Source organism: Chenopodium quinoa, unplaced genomic scaffold (assembly GCF_001683475.1).
Source record: "Chenopodium quinoa cultivar QQ74 unplaced genomic scaffold, ASM168347v1, whole genome shotgun sequence".
Taxonomy (NCBI): domain Eukaryota; kingdom Viridiplantae; phylum Streptophyta; class Magnoliopsida; order Caryophyllales; family Amaranthaceae; genus Chenopodium; species Chenopodium quinoa.
Window position 1 is genome coordinate 1,539,907 of NW_018744988.1, and position 16,165 is coordinate 1,556,071.

Genomic DNA, 16,165 nt, shown 5'->3' on the forward strand with positions numbered 1-16,165 from the left:
ACGGGTCATGAGTCATGACTCGTTAGTCGTGACTTGTGAAGTAACCTCTTAGGTTCATTCATTAAGCCCAAAATGACAATCATATCTAACCCAACAACAGATGTTTTCAAAATGGTTGAATTCTTTTTATAACTATAGGCCTATTAGGTTTTTGCAAATGGAAGGCAATGACTCAATGAGAATACAAATTTTCTCAACTATTTACCATTAGAAGGGCGGTAATGTGGTATTGGATGATAATGAGTTCAGAAAAAACACAAACTTGGAATTTTACCAAAGACAGTATGAGATACTTACAAGAAAACTTACTAATTACTTCATATGACTCAGGGTTGTTTTGTTTAACTTAATTTCAGTTCAATTCAATTCTAATCAATTTAGTTCTGTTTAGCTCCAATCACTTCAGTTATTTTGAAATAAATCGGAACAAACCCTTAATATTAATCAATTAGATCATGACCATCCTTAAAGTTTGGTCCGTTGGATAGTCAAATTAGATAAATAAAATTAAGGGCATGTTCTCTTACGTTGAAATTCAATTCAGCTCAGCTCCTAATTTCCTTCTCTTATAAAATATTCAGTTTAGTTCAGTTCAGTTGAGTTCAGTCAATGAGAACAGACCCTAAGTTCATATCATATCAAATTAAAAAAAAAAAAAAAATCTAATTAGATCAAATAAGTAAGGTACTCTAAAAGACTAAAACTATTCTTTTTAAGGCACAAGAGTGCATTCCTAGTTCATTATTTACTTCGTCAATTTTCTTGAGTCTCATTCCGTTATCCGGTCCCCAAATCCCAATCGCCGCTTTCGTATGAGCAAACATAAGCAGAGTAGTCGTATATAACAAGGTGGCAAGGTCCAAATGGTTTCCAAGAACCTTTACTTCTTCACAAATCTTCTAGACTTGGCTTTTTTATATGGAAATTGAAAAAAAAGATATTAGGTGCTAAGAAAATCTTTATCATACTTTGAAAATGACTACATATGCTCTTTCAAGAATTTGCATTAATGTGTTCTTTGCATCTGATTTTCACCTATCAGACTTTTTTTTTAAACCATCACTTGGGATCTGTTCTTATTAATTGAACTCAGTTGAAATGAGCTGAAATGAAATGAAATGTATATTTTATAAGAGAAGGAAATTAGGAGCTAAATTGAGCTAAACTGAACTGAATTTCAACATAAGAGAACATACCCTTAATAGATTTTTCACCTATCAGAAGTTTATTTATCTTATTTATATACATTTTTATTAATTAGATCTTCTTAGAATTTATTTTAATTGTAATTTGAAGTTAACTAATATAAAGTGGATAATACAAACCATTATTATAAGAAAGAATTAAGTAATATTAATCATGATGCACAATTTTGTTAGCATGTTTCAAACTTCTTAGTGGCTAGGAAAGCCTAGAACTAGAATGAATAATCGAAAGAGACCTAGGTAATAGACTCTACCATAGATAATATTTTTAGAAAGTTGAAAATAGGTTGAATCTGATCTCTAATGTTACAACCATGTCATATAGATGACACTTACGGTATGTTCTATCAATTCATTATTACGGCGTATTATGAATCAAGTCTCAATGTTATGTCCCGTTTACTTCACCTTATTTTTATTGAACTGAATTTATTTTGCTAAACTTAAATTATTTTTAATGAACTGAAATTAATTCTACTGAACTAAAATTATTTTTACTGAAATGAAATTATTTTTACAGATTCTCTGTTATATTTTTTCTTTAAAATTACTAATGATTTATAATGAACCGAAATTACTATTTTTTAATGTGAAGTGAACATGGCCTTAATCTGATATCTATCTAAAATATTATATATTGTATTCGCTTTCTCATTCAAAATTTTGCAATTATATGTAGGTTACTTGCTTTTTATGTAGTTAGGAATTACTATATTAGTTTCAAAAAATATTGCAATAGTATGACTAAATATATGAGAGATTTTTTGGCAAAATATTTTAATTTTCATAAAACAAAGAAAATATTGTTCAATTGCAGTATTTTGACTAAAAATTTGATATTAGAATACTATCTAATCTCTTTAATTTTATTTATGTTTCTCATGTATGTTAAGAGAGCTCCCACTAAGGGTCTGTTCACATTTACTAAATTGAGCTGAACTGATTGGAGATGAACTGAACTGAATAAAGCCAAAATAAATATTTTTTGAGAGAAGGAAATTAGGAGCTTATCTGAACTAAACTGAAATTAAGCTGAACTAAACAAACCCTTAGTATCTAAATGAAAGACAAACAATAGCTCCAAATTAATTTGTATGAACTCTTTCTCCCAACATCCCAAGTATTACAACTTTGTTAGACCTTAATTTTTAATATATTGCTGGCTCATCTTTTCTTAAAAAAAAAAGAAAAAAAAAAAAGAAAAAAAAAGGGGTTATTCCATAGATTATTACCCATAACACGTTAAAAGTAAACCTTTAAACGTTCTCAAATTTCAATTCTCAAACCTTTATGTCATTTCAATAACAACAAAATAAAAATCTAATCTTTTCCTAAACAAAAGCTACAAAAACGTCCTTTATTTTTCCTGACCATTCCCCTTACTTTGTTAAGTTATTTCCCACCTTATTATGATCATCTCCCAAACTAAACACCTAACAAAATGACCCGTTGTTTTAGCTTCACCTATCTAAGAGACCGGTGCTACCGCTACACCTTCAACAACTCGGGCCTACGGCCCACCACCACGGACCTCGGCGACGGCACCGTAATCCGTGGTTGGGCCCCCAAAGCCCACCAAGAGTCCAAGCCCAACTTACTCCTCATCCATGGATTCGGAGCCAATGCAATGTGGCAGTGGGGTGACTTAGTAGGCCACATGACCCCCCACTTCAACGTCTACGTACCTGACCTCCTCTTCTTCGGAGAGTCATACACGAGCCGGCCCGAACGAGCCGACTCGTTTCAAGCTCAATGCTTGATGAGGCTCATGGAGGCTCATTCTGTGAAGGGGAGGTTGAGCTTGGTTGGTTTAAGCTACGGCGGGTTCGTGGCATATAGCATGGCTGCTCAGTTTAAAGAGGTTGTTGAAAGAGTTGTCATATGTTGTGCTGCTGTTTGTATGGAAGAAAAAGATTTGGTTGAAGGGAAGTTTAAGGTTAAGGATTTGGAAGATGCTGCTGATATTTTGTTGCCTCAGACTCCTGAGAAGTTGAAGGAGCTTATGAGTTTTACTATGATTAAGCCTCCTAAGATTGTTCCTAATTGCTTTCTCAATGATTTTATTCATGTAAGTTTTATCTGGACCAACCCTTTTTTTATTTTATTTTTTATATGATCAATATTGCTTTGTTTTTTCTTGTATGATCTAGTGTTTGATGATTTGGTTTGGAATAAGATTTAAGAGTAGATTAAGTTCTTGGTTATATTCCTTAATGAATATGCCAAAACACTTAATGTGGTTGATCTTTCTACATTTGTGCACTGGGGTGTACCTAAAGTTTTGATCAGTAGAAGCGCAATTATGGGTAATTTTACCGGGTGTATAGTACTAAATTTAAATTAATAATTACATGTTTTTTTTTGGGTTCAACAATGTTTTAGTGATTTAGACTTCGTGATTGACTGATTGTGGTTGATTCACACTGTAAGCACATACATGAAACTAGGTTGAAGGTTTGGTAAATGGTAGACACATGATATGACATAGTAGATCTAACAATAGTGAAATGTAAATTTTGAGGTCAAGATTTCAATTTGGACTAAAAATGTTGTTGAAATTACATTCACATGATTTACAAATTTAGCTGATCCACTCTTCTATAATTAGAACCTGTTAGGTTTACATTGAAACTAATCTTGTAGAAATTTTTAATATTTGGCAATTATGTAATCCTATATACGAAAACTAATGGTTAGTGTTCCACATTGGAGAAGACAATAGATAAACGTTTGCTAAATAGTAAATATACAGAGGTCGTAGTTAGTTTCTAATGTTGTTAGCTTGAGTTTGACTAATTACCTTGGAGATATATTCTGGAAATTTCTGGTTATTTTGAACTTTACCTAAAGTGACAAGGGCATTTTCGTGGCAGGCCATGTGTACAGAACATTGTCAAGAGAAAAGGGAATTAATCCGGGCTATTCCAAAAGACCAAAGATCTCCGAAATTCCTAAAATCACTCAGGTTTATTAAACTACTTTTGTATTCTTTATGTCCAGATTTAGTTGTCACATTATTATTTCACGTTACACTACCTGTGTGACAGCTGATTTTCAATAGAGTTATTTTTTCTTTTCTTGTTATTGGATTAGTTCGTGTGGATAATTTGACATGAATATGAAAATATGTTAAACGGTTGAATATTCTTGGGGTGCAGCCTACATTGATAATCTGGGGAGATCAGGATCAAGTATTTCCAGTGGAATTTGCTTACAGGTTGAAAAGGTATGTATAAATCAAAACCAAATTGTTTAGCTTAATCATTTGCTATTTTGCTCTGTTTTTTAACAGAGGAATAGTATATGATCTTCTTAGAATCTTGGTTAAGTATGGTTTCTCAATATGCAGCCATCTGGGAGACAATGCTCAGCTAGTGGTTCTAAAGAAAGCCGGGCACGGTTTCAACGTCGAGAGGCCTAAGGAGTTCTACAAGCACTTGAAGGCTTTCTTGATCGGTTCCCAAACATCTCAACATAATCACTCCAATAGCAATGGCAAATAAATGAACACAAAATTCAAGTGGTAGATCGGCTTTCGCCTACCGGAGCTTTTATTGATCAGTTGTTCACGAGTATTTGACTGATAATTTACATTCTTAATTGTGATGCATTTAACACAAGCACTAGGCCACTGCCTAGCTAATTAGCATCACCAATTCATTGTTGTTATAGGCCATAGAACTGGAATCTAGGATGTTCTGGGGCAAGCTATGCATCATCTATCTCTTGTAATAACTTTGTACATACTTCTATAATTATGCCTACATATATAAAAGTATCTAACTTAAGTTGCTATTGCTAAGAATTTTTTTTGTGTCAAAGGCAAAGCAAGTAGCTTCCAATGATATTGCAAGCATAGACCATATTCAAATTTTCTAAAAGTTATTGGTTGTATATTAAACCTGGGTGCTTAAAGACTTGTTTGGTTCAACTAATTTTGTCTGAAATTTAATATGAACTTATTTTATTTGGAATTCTTTTAATTAAAATTATCTAATATAGGTATATTTTCTTCTTGAAGTAAAAAAAAAAAAAAAAAAAAAAAAACTCTTAATAAGTCTTTTAATCAAAATTAGAAATTATCATAAATTTTCTAACTTGAAATTATCTTTTAATCAAAAGTCAACACATTTCTTTTAATCGTCAAGGGTTACTCGATCAATATTATAGTGATTATTTGGTCATTTGAAAAAAAAAAAAATAAATGTAAATGTGTCCACCTTCATTTACTAGTGCATAGAAAAGGCGCGAAACTGAGAAAATGTACACTAAAATTTGCTCGGAAAATTTAGAAAAAATAATCCCAACTTTCAACAATTATCATAGAATAATCCCAACTTTGGATTATACTGAAATAATCCGAATTTTGGGGGTAGTTCTTTTTCTTCAATCCCAAATACTGGTTACCGGTTCAATGGGTTTTTTCTTTTTTTTTTTTAATAAAATGACACGTGTCGTACAGCAATTGGATAAAAAAAATAAAAAAAAAAACAAAAAAAAATTACCCAGCCTGCGAAAACCCCAACCACCCTGAGAACAACTCTGGCAACCCGCCACCACCATAGCCCAGCCACCCAGTTGCCGAACCTTCGTCCCTCCCCCACCACTAGACTCGCTGCTCCGGCGCTTCCCCTTAGCCACAGTCCCCTCCTCGAATCCCCACGCAACCACCTATAAAAACCCTTGAAAACTTCCATCCAATTCGCTTTGAGGGTGTTTCGAATGGTTGGAGGGGGTTTTCGACGGTGAGGAGGTGGTTGTTGGGGGCTTTCGGGAGTGGGGGAGGGGTTTTGAGGGTGTTTCGAATGGATGGAGGGGGTTTAAAGAGATTTCCGGTTATGGAGGGCCGAAAACCAAATCGGGAAAGGAGGGGATTGGGGGTGGAGGTGGGTCACGACACCGGCACCTGGGGTTTGGGGTGAAAGAGGCGCACGGTTGGGGCAGGGGAAGGGAGAGGTTGATGCGGTCGACGGTGGCAGGTGGTGGTGGTGGTTACGAGGGTCAGGAAGGGGGGATAAGGGTTTGCTGGTTTTTTAATTTTTTTTTTCTTTTTTTGGACCAATTGCATTTTGACACGTGGCATATAACCTGTAATATCAGGTCATTGACTTTGGTTGACCGGTTTAGGATTGAAGAAAAAGAACTACCCTTAAAGTTCGGAAAGTTTGGATTATTCAAGTTGGGATTATTTTATAAAAATTGATGAAAGTTGGGATTATTTTTTTAAATTTTTTCCAATTCGCTCTCATCTTCCTTTCCCCTAATCCCCAATTTGGCAATTCCCCCCAAACCCTAGCCTAAGATTTTCCAATTAAACTATCGGGTGAGCCATCGATTGATCTGGTATTGATTTCTCTCCTTTGCTGCATTACATCTGGCTAAATTTATTCAATAATTATGTTTAATTACTCTATTAATCTCTTAGTGTGTTGAAATTGGACAGTTATAATGTATTTAATTTCAAGTAAAATTTCTTCAAAATGCAATCACATTCATAGATTATAAATCAAATTTTTTAGGGTATGATTCTCGTAATTTAAGGTTATCCCTTTTTTGTTTCAGCTAGTTTGTTTCAGGAATGAGTACTACGGTTGAAGATCTTTCACAATTTGATTTGTCAGATGAGGTTTTTTTATTTTCTTCTTTTATAATTTATTAAAGCTACCCCTTTAATACCATTTGCCCTAAATTGATGAATCAAAAATTCAATTTCACTGTAAATTCGATTGTAATTATGTATGTCCTGTATTTTTTGGGGGTTTTGTAGGAAAAGGATAGGCTTGTTGCTGAGGTAATTCGTTACATTTTGTTTAAAACTCACCAAAGCTCGGGTTGCCCGGTTAAAAGGGAGGAACTTACCCAAATTGTTACTAAGAATTATCGGCAGCGAGCCCTTCCTGCTGCTGTTATTGATAAGGCCAAAGAGAAGCTTGCTAGCATATTTGGTTATGATTTGAAGGAGCTTCAACGTACTCGTCCTCCTGCCAAAAATCAAACTCGCTCTTCGCAACTTAGTGAGTGTCGAATTACGTTTGTTTGATGTTTTATTTGTTTAGTGTTAGTATGTTTAGTGGTTTTTTCTATTGCATATCAGAATGGATTATATTTGACATGTTAGCTAGAGATTTGATCAATTGTAGTAGTGTATAGTTAAATATAAGAGTAACTTGGTGGGTTATAGTTTTCGAATTATGTGTTTGGTTTCAGAGAATGCTCTATTGATCTGTTGTAAATAGTAAATTCCCCTTGTGTATCATTTTGTGATGAAGGTGAGAGTGACACCTTCATATTTAACAACAGAATCATCCATGTTTTGAAAAGTGGAAATTTTTTTGTTTCTATGTTGTGAATATCTCTTTTGTAAGGGTTGTAGTAATGTTTGTGTTAGAGAAGTTTCAAAGTTGGTCCCTAAGGCGGCATAAATTACATCCGTTATTAAGATCATTTACCTTAACCTTTGAGGTCTCACTGTGAAACAATCTTGTGCAACACTTGCCTTAAGGTTTACATTAGCAGTGTCGTCCTCAATCATTCTTTTTACAGTTTTTTTTTCCATATTTTGTGTGCTTTTGTTCCCCCTTTTCTGGGTGCTTTTACTGAGTATCTACCTCATTTGTTGAAGGTGCTGCTGATATGAGATCATATATTGTCATAAGTCAACTGCCATCTAATGTATATCAGAAGCATGTTGAGGATATTTCTACAGCACACCTGACAGGATTTACGTTTGTAATTATCAGTGTCGTACACCTTGCTGGAGGGAAAATTTCAGAAGGTTCGCCGTGTTTTTACTGCTTGCAAGCTTATGTACTATTATGTTCTGTTTATGATGCAATAGTGGGGCATTACTTACCTTTACACAAACTTCAGAACTTGCCACTGTTTAGAGTCCTTAGAGATTTATCCCTCCCCAAGTTATTCATTTTTTCCTATACTGGCTTTTGATTTCATAAACTTTAAATTTTCAGAGAATCTGTGGCATCACATGAGACGAATGGGACTGCAAGAAGCTGATGAAAATCATCCAGCCCTTGGAAATGTCAAGGTCTCACTGGAGGCACTTGTACAACAGAGGTTGGTATTTGCTCGATTCTGGAAGAAGAAAAATGTGTAACTTTGTTTCAGCTGGGTGGAATGCCTTATAGTCCTTATTTATTGGTTTATTATAAATCTTCTTAAGTTCTTATTCTTATTTCCAGGTATCTTCAAAAGGATAAAGTTAGCGGTCCTGAAGGAACCACTGTTATGTATGAGCTTGCTGAGAGAGCATTAGATGGTGAAGTTAGCCAGAAAATTAAAGAGTACATATCACAGGTACACCCTAGTCGACTGGTGGCATTAAGTTTTCCTTAATGTACTATAAATGTCTTGCTTTACCTTTTTTCGGATCCTTACTGGCCATTCCCCAATGAAAATTTATGTGATCCTCTTCTTAGCTGTCTGATGTTGTCTAATACCGTAATTCTTACATCTTGACTGTAGTATAAGACGTAAATGTGCATTTTTTTAACAGTTGTCTTATTGCCATTATTAATACCTTTTGATTGTTCATTGTTCAACATCCAACATCTTGTACCTGAATTCATGTTAGATGTCTCTTGGCATGTTGTGCTCTCCAAACTGCCTGACAAATATTGTTCTGTTTGATATTAGATTGTAAATAGGGATCTTGGGACCGTTGAAGTTGATGATTAGTGAACATACAAATTGTGTTTAGAGGTATGTCTGATATTACCTTCTATTTTCGATTTTATATGTTTACCTTTGCAGCTCCTGTTTACACTATCTTTTTCTTTACGCAGTCATTTCCCATTACATTTTCTCAGAATTAGTTTATTGGAGACTGATCTGCACTTTTGTGCACACAGAATTGGACAGGCTCAGGCAGAAATGTTGCTAGAATATCTGGATAATGTTATTTCAATGGTCAGGAGGAGGAAAATCAGATATTTTTGTGATGAAGACTCCTGTATTTATAGAATTACTGGGACTTTTGTCTTGTGAATTGATTCAAGTATTGCATTTTAGACGATATACTAAGCAATCTTCTCCTTAACCATGTAACCTTTTCATGTCCACGTTTGTCTATGCATGTTTCAGCCCGTAGATTTAATGAATGAGGGTTGTTAAGCTCATTTTCTCACTCCAATCTTACCTTTTACGTGTGCATATTTTGCATACTTCCAGAATGGTGGATCATTCATGTCCACGTTTGTCTATGCATGTTTCAGCCCGTAGATTTAATGAATGAGGGTTGTTAAGCTCATTTTCTCACTCCAATCTTACCTTTTACGTGTGCATATTTTGCATACTTCCAGAATGGTGGATCATTCATACCAAGTAGTTGGGAAATTTGAGATAAGCAAGCTGCAATTATTCTTTACCTGTAATAAAATCTACTCTTTGCAAGCTGTCTGAAGTAGTTTGAAATAAGTAGTTTGCTTTGTGCCAGCTCCACTCCTAACAGTTGAAGTAGGTCAGCATGATTGGGGTGGTTGCAAACTTGCAAGTAAGTAGGCGGTGTTTCAAAAAAAGTGCAAGGCTGAAGATGGAACAGCAATTCTTTGCACTTATAAGATCCCACATAGATAACTTGCATTTAATGGAATGCAGCTGCAAGGTTTAAAGTCTTAATAGCATCAAAGTTGAAGGATGAACATAGCATGTGCGAAAGGCCTTACAGAGAGTGCATGTTAAAAGATTATCATCAAAATTAGTTGCTAATTAGCAGCAACTACTTGTGATAGTAGCAACTCAAAATCATCGGGATCAAAGTTGGAGGATGAACATAGCATGTGCGAAAGGCCTAACAGAGAGTGCATGTTAGAAGATTATCATCAAAATTAGCAGCAACTACTTATGATAGTAGCAACTCAAAATCGTCAGGTCATATAGAGAAAATTGGAGATACAACATAATACTCGTACAATACAGGAATTGACACTGTATCTGTGTTGAACTATTCACATATGGGATATGCCACTTCTTATCCTCAATCTCCAATTATGTCAATACAATGGAACACGGATAAAGAAGACTTCCTATATATTTCATTGAGAAGGCCCCAAAACAAGAACTCCCATCACCCTCAAGGTTACTCTGCTTTGTGAACCACTAGGGAATCAAAATAAAAAATTTAAAAACGAAAAAGAAAACTGGGGTGGACTCAACATCTTAATGGCTAGCACTGATTGTCCCACCTCTGCTGGTGCTCGCATCACCAATGGCAACTGCAGAAGCGAGTGACTTTGATGCCCATGCCCTTGCCCTTGCATTTATAGCACCTTCTTGAAAATTGGTTCCCTTGCAAGGATCCCTTACGAAATTGAACAATTGCTTTGTTCTATTTAGGAAACGCATAGGGTGCTCCCATAATGGCCTTATCCTCACATGTTGCACATATCTTCTCCAAGTAGAACGAGCAATTTCAAGTAAACATGGGAATAGGAGATACATCAACCTCAGAAGCACAAATGTGGTGGCTAAAGCCAAATATGTTTCTTGCCGAAGAAGGTTCTCAGGAGATCTCGCCCATGAGAAAGGGCAATTTTCTGGCTCACTGTTTTCATTACTTGCACGATTAGATAAATCTTCAATTTTCTCCAGCGGTAACCGGTCCCTAGGATCACTTTTAATTCCTGCAAAAAGATGTACGGAGAGTACCATAATTATAAAGCATCCATTCATTTTAAGTAGTCCTCAGATGTCCATTATCTCCATAAATAAGTCCATTTCTCAGTTGTAAGAAATTGATCAAGAAATGATGCCAACCAATATACAGAGAACAATGATGAGCCGTTATGGGGTTTTCTCCCGTTTAACCTTCAATGTTTCCTTATTGCCCCTTTTCAGACAAAGGAAGTGATCTGACTTGAGGATGTAGTTAGTGCTACTTTTTTTTTGTTTGAAAATGTCCACATTAATCCTTTTTCTTTTAATTCTTTCACAATGTCAAAAATTATTATGATAGTGTATCTTGGACTTAAGACAGATAATTGTCATCACCCTGACATCAAATCGGGCGCAAAACATAAAACAAGGGAATTACAGAAAATTTGAGAAAGAGATTCCGCCACAAACAGATCCAAAGCTTGTTATTTTAAAAAATAAAAAGTACAATGCAACATGAGGGCCTGAGTCATGATAGATATTAGATATTTAGATGAAGTAATTTTAGCAGCATTGGACAAAGAACCTTACCAGTGACATCACTATAGAAAGCGACAAGTGAACCGAGACTACGAGAACCACGATAACGAACACGCATGGTGGAGTTCAGAAGAAAAAGGGTAGGAAAGCCATGAACTCCATATTTTGACAGTATGCTGCACAAAAGTCATTGTTAGATTTGTTACACAAGTTGCAAATAATCTTTTAATGTTATAAACATGAAGCCTTGATTTGAGTCCAAACCTAGGTCTGATGGATGATTCTTCAATCGCAAAATGAGGAATAGATGGATACAAGGAAGAGAGAGTTGAAAAGCTTGGTCTGAAGTTCCTAGAGAATGGGCACCAAGAAGCATAAAACAAAACAGCTACATAGTCTTGATTGAGACTGTACACCAAATGCAGTGCCTTCTGCAATGAAACTTCATCTCCCTGAAAAAACAAATGAAAGAGAGAACTATTAGATATGGTGAAGGTGGCCAATAAGCAAAAGATAAATAAAATAAAACTTCATACATGTAATGTAGATATATAAACTCTATATCCGGTTATCAAAAAAATATCATCAGTTAAGAGCAAAACTAGTTTATGCCCTTAAGCATAATGCATGCAAGGGTCATGCTACAGCACATGACCCTTCTCATATCCAATCACAAGCAACAGCCTGCTTAAAAAATGGTATGGAGAGGTATTAATGGCAGTTGAAGAGCCTTCAGCAGATTATATCAGCAACTGATTTAGCAACTTAATTTCCAAATTAAAATTAACCCTATTAGTAATTTAAATGAGATAAACATCTGTAATGTCACAATCACCCAGCCCACCCTTGAAAATACTACACATTAAGGCCTCCCAAGCCAGGCGCAACAGAGAATTTACAGAATGATAAGCAAGGAAAAAAAGACATGATGTACAATGATAAAGAAACAAATTAACTCAAACACAAGAGAGAATGCTACAAGTATGTTGAAATACGCACTGAAGACATTTCAACAACCTTTTAAGGAAACACGTAGTAAACATAGCAAAAGATACCAAAAATATTATAGCAAAGGAGATATTTTTGTGCAAGCAATCACAAGACCAAAGTACAGCTGTAAACAACAGGATCTCACTCATGACCTACATAAATAGACCTCCATCACCAGACAATCAGGCAAGAAAGAAACCAGGGTAGAGGTTAGGTGGTATTCCATTCTGTATTAAGGAAATTAAAGTCACACCCAGTATCCTGGATACTTTATTTAGAAACATGAATTTTAAGTTCTCCCAGACATGCACTAAACAAAATTGATAGCAGAAGTGCAGAGCAGAAATTAATGGAGCCTTCTTTAATTTAGAGCTATGACAGAAATCCAAATTTCCCACTCAAATCAAAGTAGGGTAATTAAACTGTAAAAAAGACCACAAATGGAAGAAGAGTAATTACACCATCATAGTGGTGTAGCAAACAACAATGCTACACCACTAGTCTGCTAAAAGAAACAGCCAACGCACCTCTGTGGAAACTTCCCTAAATCAATTGGTCAATAATTTTTTTCTATATATTCTTATCAAAAGAAAACACACTGTTTCTTAAAAATTGCATAAGCATCTATCAGATCAAGATAAGATGACATATGTGTTCAGTGACTTCAGTCCTTTATACTCTATGTATACAACTTCTTTTTCAGCATCTTCCTTGTTCCATAATCACCCTTACACCCTAAACTAAAAAGACAGAGTAGGGAAAAAAGGGCAAAAAAACCCTTGTCCCCCCACCCCCCCCTCTCTTTTCTTAAACCTTCTCCAAGTGTATACAGCCATTGAACACCTCAAAATGTAAAAACTCTAGCTCCTCCAAATCCTTGATATGTTAGTCTCACTGTCCTCACTTATTCCACTATTTAGGGATTAAAAACATCAGCATACATAACCTTATCATGCTTTAGACAGGAAATAGGCCTTATCTCCCAACTTTTCAAGCAAAGGACATACAACTATACAAGTCTAACTACACTAACAAATCTTCTCTAGTCATCTGACAAGAAGTTTGGAGCATTGTGAACAACCTTCAAATTGAAAACTTATCTACCTATTGGGACAAAATACTTAACAACAACAAACCGGCAAACTGCTAAAACTTCAAATATACTCATACACTCGTGCTTCGTATATAATTTATGCATACATCTATCAATTAGCAGCACATTTTTTGTTATCCAACAAGCTAGCGTTACAAAATTTCGATTAGCTCTGCTTCAAAGTTTAAGAACTATAACTCATTAATTTACTTTGGATCCGGATCATTCAAGTAGTTAACATGAAACAGGAACAAACATATGACCTTCATCACTTACCGACAAAACCCATATCATTAGTCAACCTTAAATTTTGCTAAAAACAGTGTCCAAAACCAAACGGCAAGAAAATAATCATACACAATCATCAATTTCAAAATTTGCAAGAAAAAAAATCCCCAAATTAAAAAGAACAATACTTTTATTATACCAATACAAATAAACAAGATTAAGGTTAAAATTGATAAAAGACGAAAATTAAAATAATAATAATAATAATAATAGTTATAAATAAATAAAATACCTCAATAACAGCAATATTGTAGGAATGATGAAGATCGCAAATGGAATCAGGAAACCCTAAGATCGCATCAGTAATCGAGGCGGCAGGACAATAACCCAGCTCAGAAACCCTAGCCGAGTCGCCATAAATCACCCCGCCGAAAACCAAAACAACTAAAAAAACACCCCAAAACCTCTTCATCCTTTAATTGATCATTCAGCCCTTATTTAATCCCTAATTTTAATTTCCCCAAAAAAAGAACCCTAATTTAGGAACCTATATGTCACAAAATTAATCAATACATGAAACCCAGAAATTAAAACCCAAAAAAAATAAGGGAAGAATGAAAGATGAGAGAATTAGGGTTCGAAAACCCAGAAAAAAAAGGGGGGGGGATTTATTAAAAGAAAACAAAAAAGAATAAAAAAAAAAGAGGGGGAGATTGAAAGGAAAAATTAATGGAGGAAATGAAATGTTTGGGAAAAAGAAGAATAAGGGAAAATGATTCCAAAAAATCCTTTTAGGAAACGAAAGATTTGGGGTTCTGAGAATAAAATTTTCGGGGATTTTTGGGAAAATTTGGGTTGTTTGGTTCACAATGGTTCAAAACTCTGTCATCTTTTTAATTTTCTCTCTCTTCAAGATGTTGGAGTTGTATGACCTACTGATATACTGACGAATGCGATAATGCTTTTTAGTAATTATCTAAAGTCTACCTAGCTGACTTTTACGGCTGTTTATAGTGACACTATTAATTATACAATTTACAAGTGCAATTTCATAAATACTCCGTAAAATTTATAAATGCTTAAAAAAAATTTAAAGTGAGGATTCTAATTTTCATGTTGATTAATCTGTTGTTAAACAAGTGTAACATTGATACGAAGAACGAATCTTTAATTTTACTCGTAGCTTATATGTTTTGACTTTTGACACTATTTATACATTTGATTTGACATATTTGTTATTTATTTTCTTCGTTTTTAAATATTTGCTCCACTTTTTTTTCGGCCATTTTTAAATGCTTGCTCTATTTCCTTTTTTGGAAAGCTTTTACAATATTTAATTCATTTCTCACACTTAGTGTACCAACATAATACTCTCTATCCTCCTATTCTTCCACCACTTTTGTTTTTTACAATTTTTTATTTTCTCAACTACCCCACTACCTCCATATATTATTACTTTCTCCAAAATCTCCTAAAACTCCGAGATTTGGAGCAAGTATTTAAAAACGGAGGGAGTATATGTAAGCCAAAAAAAAAATTGTCAAACTTAGGGTCTATACTCTTCCGCTTATTTTCAGTTCAGTTCAGTTTCTAATTTTCTACTCATAAAATATTCAATTCAGTTTAGCTCCAATTTGTTCAATTCAACTCGGTTCACTAAATCCGAACAAGCCCTTAATATTCTAATCAAATACGCGTCTCCTAATAATTATACATTTGATTTGACATATTTGTCATTTATTATAAGAAAAAAAATGTCAAGCTTAGGGTTTATTCTATTCAGCTTATTTTCAATTCAGTTTAGTTTCTAATTCTCTACTCTCATAAAATATTCGGTTGAGTTTAGCTCCAATCTGTTCAATTCAACTCGGTTCACTAAATCCGAACAGGCCCTTAATATTCTAATCAAATACGCGTCTCCTAATAAATTATGGAGCAGTGTGTCTTAAAGATGGACGAATTCTAATCACTCATCCTATAATAATAATAATAATAATAATAATAATAATAATAATAATAATAATAATAATAAATAATAATAATAATAATAATAATAAATCTTGTTTTTCAGGTGCACATTTGCCAATACGATGTTTTCCCATCAATAATTTTAGTTAATTAAAACTAAAAAAAAAAAGTTTATAAGATTTTATATTTTTTAAACATACATTAGAACTAATCCAATAACTTTTTCATAATAACAATTGTTTTTTAATTCTTAAAAAATGAAAAATTGATTTTCATAGTGCAAAAAAATCAAAGTAAAACTGTTTTGTGGGTTAATTGCAGTCATGAATAGTAGAATAAAAAAATTTAAATATTAATACTTACTGTACATAATATTAGTGAATCATTTACATAATAAATAAATATAGTGATGCAATTAATTGTGAGGACCATAAAAATAAAAGTGTGTTGGTTAAACTAAAATGGTGATAATACTCAATTCATATTCATCTATGTTTCAATTAAGACAAATCACATGATTATTCTAAGAAAT

At 34.0% G+C, this 16,165-nt stretch overlaps 2 protein-coding genes and 1 pseudogene across 4 annotated transcripts; 2 read left to right on the plus strand and 1 right to left on the minus strand.

Moving 5' to 3' along the window:
- The first annotated feature begins 2,195 nt into the window (after nucleotides 1-2,195).
- LOC110706592 lies at nucleotides 2,196-5,245 on the plus strand (annotated as a pseudogene).
- A 663-nt stretch (nucleotides 5,246-5,908) lies between these two features.
- LOC110706593 (melanoma-associated antigen 1-like) lies at nucleotides 5,909-9,485 on the plus strand. Of its 3 annotated transcripts, none has more exons than XM_021884530.1 (8): nucleotides 5,909-6,548; nucleotides 6,768-6,831; nucleotides 6,973-7,219; nucleotides 7,828-7,980; nucleotides 8,174-8,279; nucleotides 8,405-8,519; nucleotides 8,859-8,924; nucleotides 9,008-9,485. In XM_021884530.1, exons 2-7 carry the CDS (start codon nucleotides 6,784-6,786, stop codon nucleotides 8,898-8,900), a joined length of 711 nt encoding a protein of 236 aa, XP_021740222.1. In that variant the 5' UTR covers nucleotides 5,909-6,548; nucleotides 6,768-6,783; the 3' UTR covers nucleotides 8,901-8,924; nucleotides 9,008-9,485. The 3 variants fall into 3 exon arrangements, with proteins under 3 accessions (XP_021740222.1, XP_021740223.1, XP_021740224.1); XM_021884531.1 differs by having other exon boundaries at nucleotides 9,074-9,485; XM_021884532.1 differs by having other exon boundaries at nucleotides 5,909-6,528.
- Nucleotides 9,486-10,026: 541 nt separating this feature from the next.
- LOC110706594 (5'-adenylylsulfate reductase-like 4) lies at nucleotides 10,027-14,626 on the minus strand. Its single transcript, XM_021884533.1, has 4 exons — nucleotides 13,958-14,626; nucleotides 11,619-11,806; nucleotides 11,406-11,530; nucleotides 10,027-10,843 (listed from the first exon to the last, which is right to left on the minus strand). The coding sequence occupies exons 1-4, from the start codon at nucleotides 14,135-14,137 to the stop codon at nucleotides 10,380-10,382; spliced, it is 957 nt and encodes a 318-aa protein (XP_021740225.1). The 5' UTR covers nucleotides 14,138-14,626; the 3' UTR covers nucleotides 10,027-10,379.
- Nucleotides 14,627-16,165: the final 1,539 nt, after the last annotated feature.

Bases quoted from the DNA above. Each gene is read 5' to 3' on its own strand.
- LOC110706594 (XM_021884533.1), bottom strand. From the start codon at position 14,137: ATGAAGAGGTTTTGGGGTGTTTTTTTAGTTGTTTTGGTTTTCGGCGGG. The intron at 11,531-11,618 runs GTTTGGACTCAA...ACTTTTGTGCAG, and splicing joins GAATCATCCATCAGACCTAG to CATACTGTCAAAATATGGAG. The intron at 10,844-11,405 runs GTAAGGTTCTTT...ATCTTTTTGCAG, and splicing joins TTTCTATAGTGATGTCACTG to GAATTAAAAGTGATCCTAGG.
- LOC110706593 (XM_021884530.1), top strand. From the start codon at position 6,784: ATGAGTACTACGGTTGAAGATCTTTCACAATTTGATTTGTCAGATGAG. The intron at 6,832-6,972 runs GTTTTTTTATTT...GGGGTTTTGTAG, and splicing joins AATTTGATTTGTCAGATGAG to GAAAAGGATAGGCTTGTTGC. The intron at 7,981-8,173 runs GTTCGCCGTGTT...TTAAATTTTCAG, and splicing joins TGGAGGGAAAATTTCAGAAG to AGAATCTGTGGCATCACATG.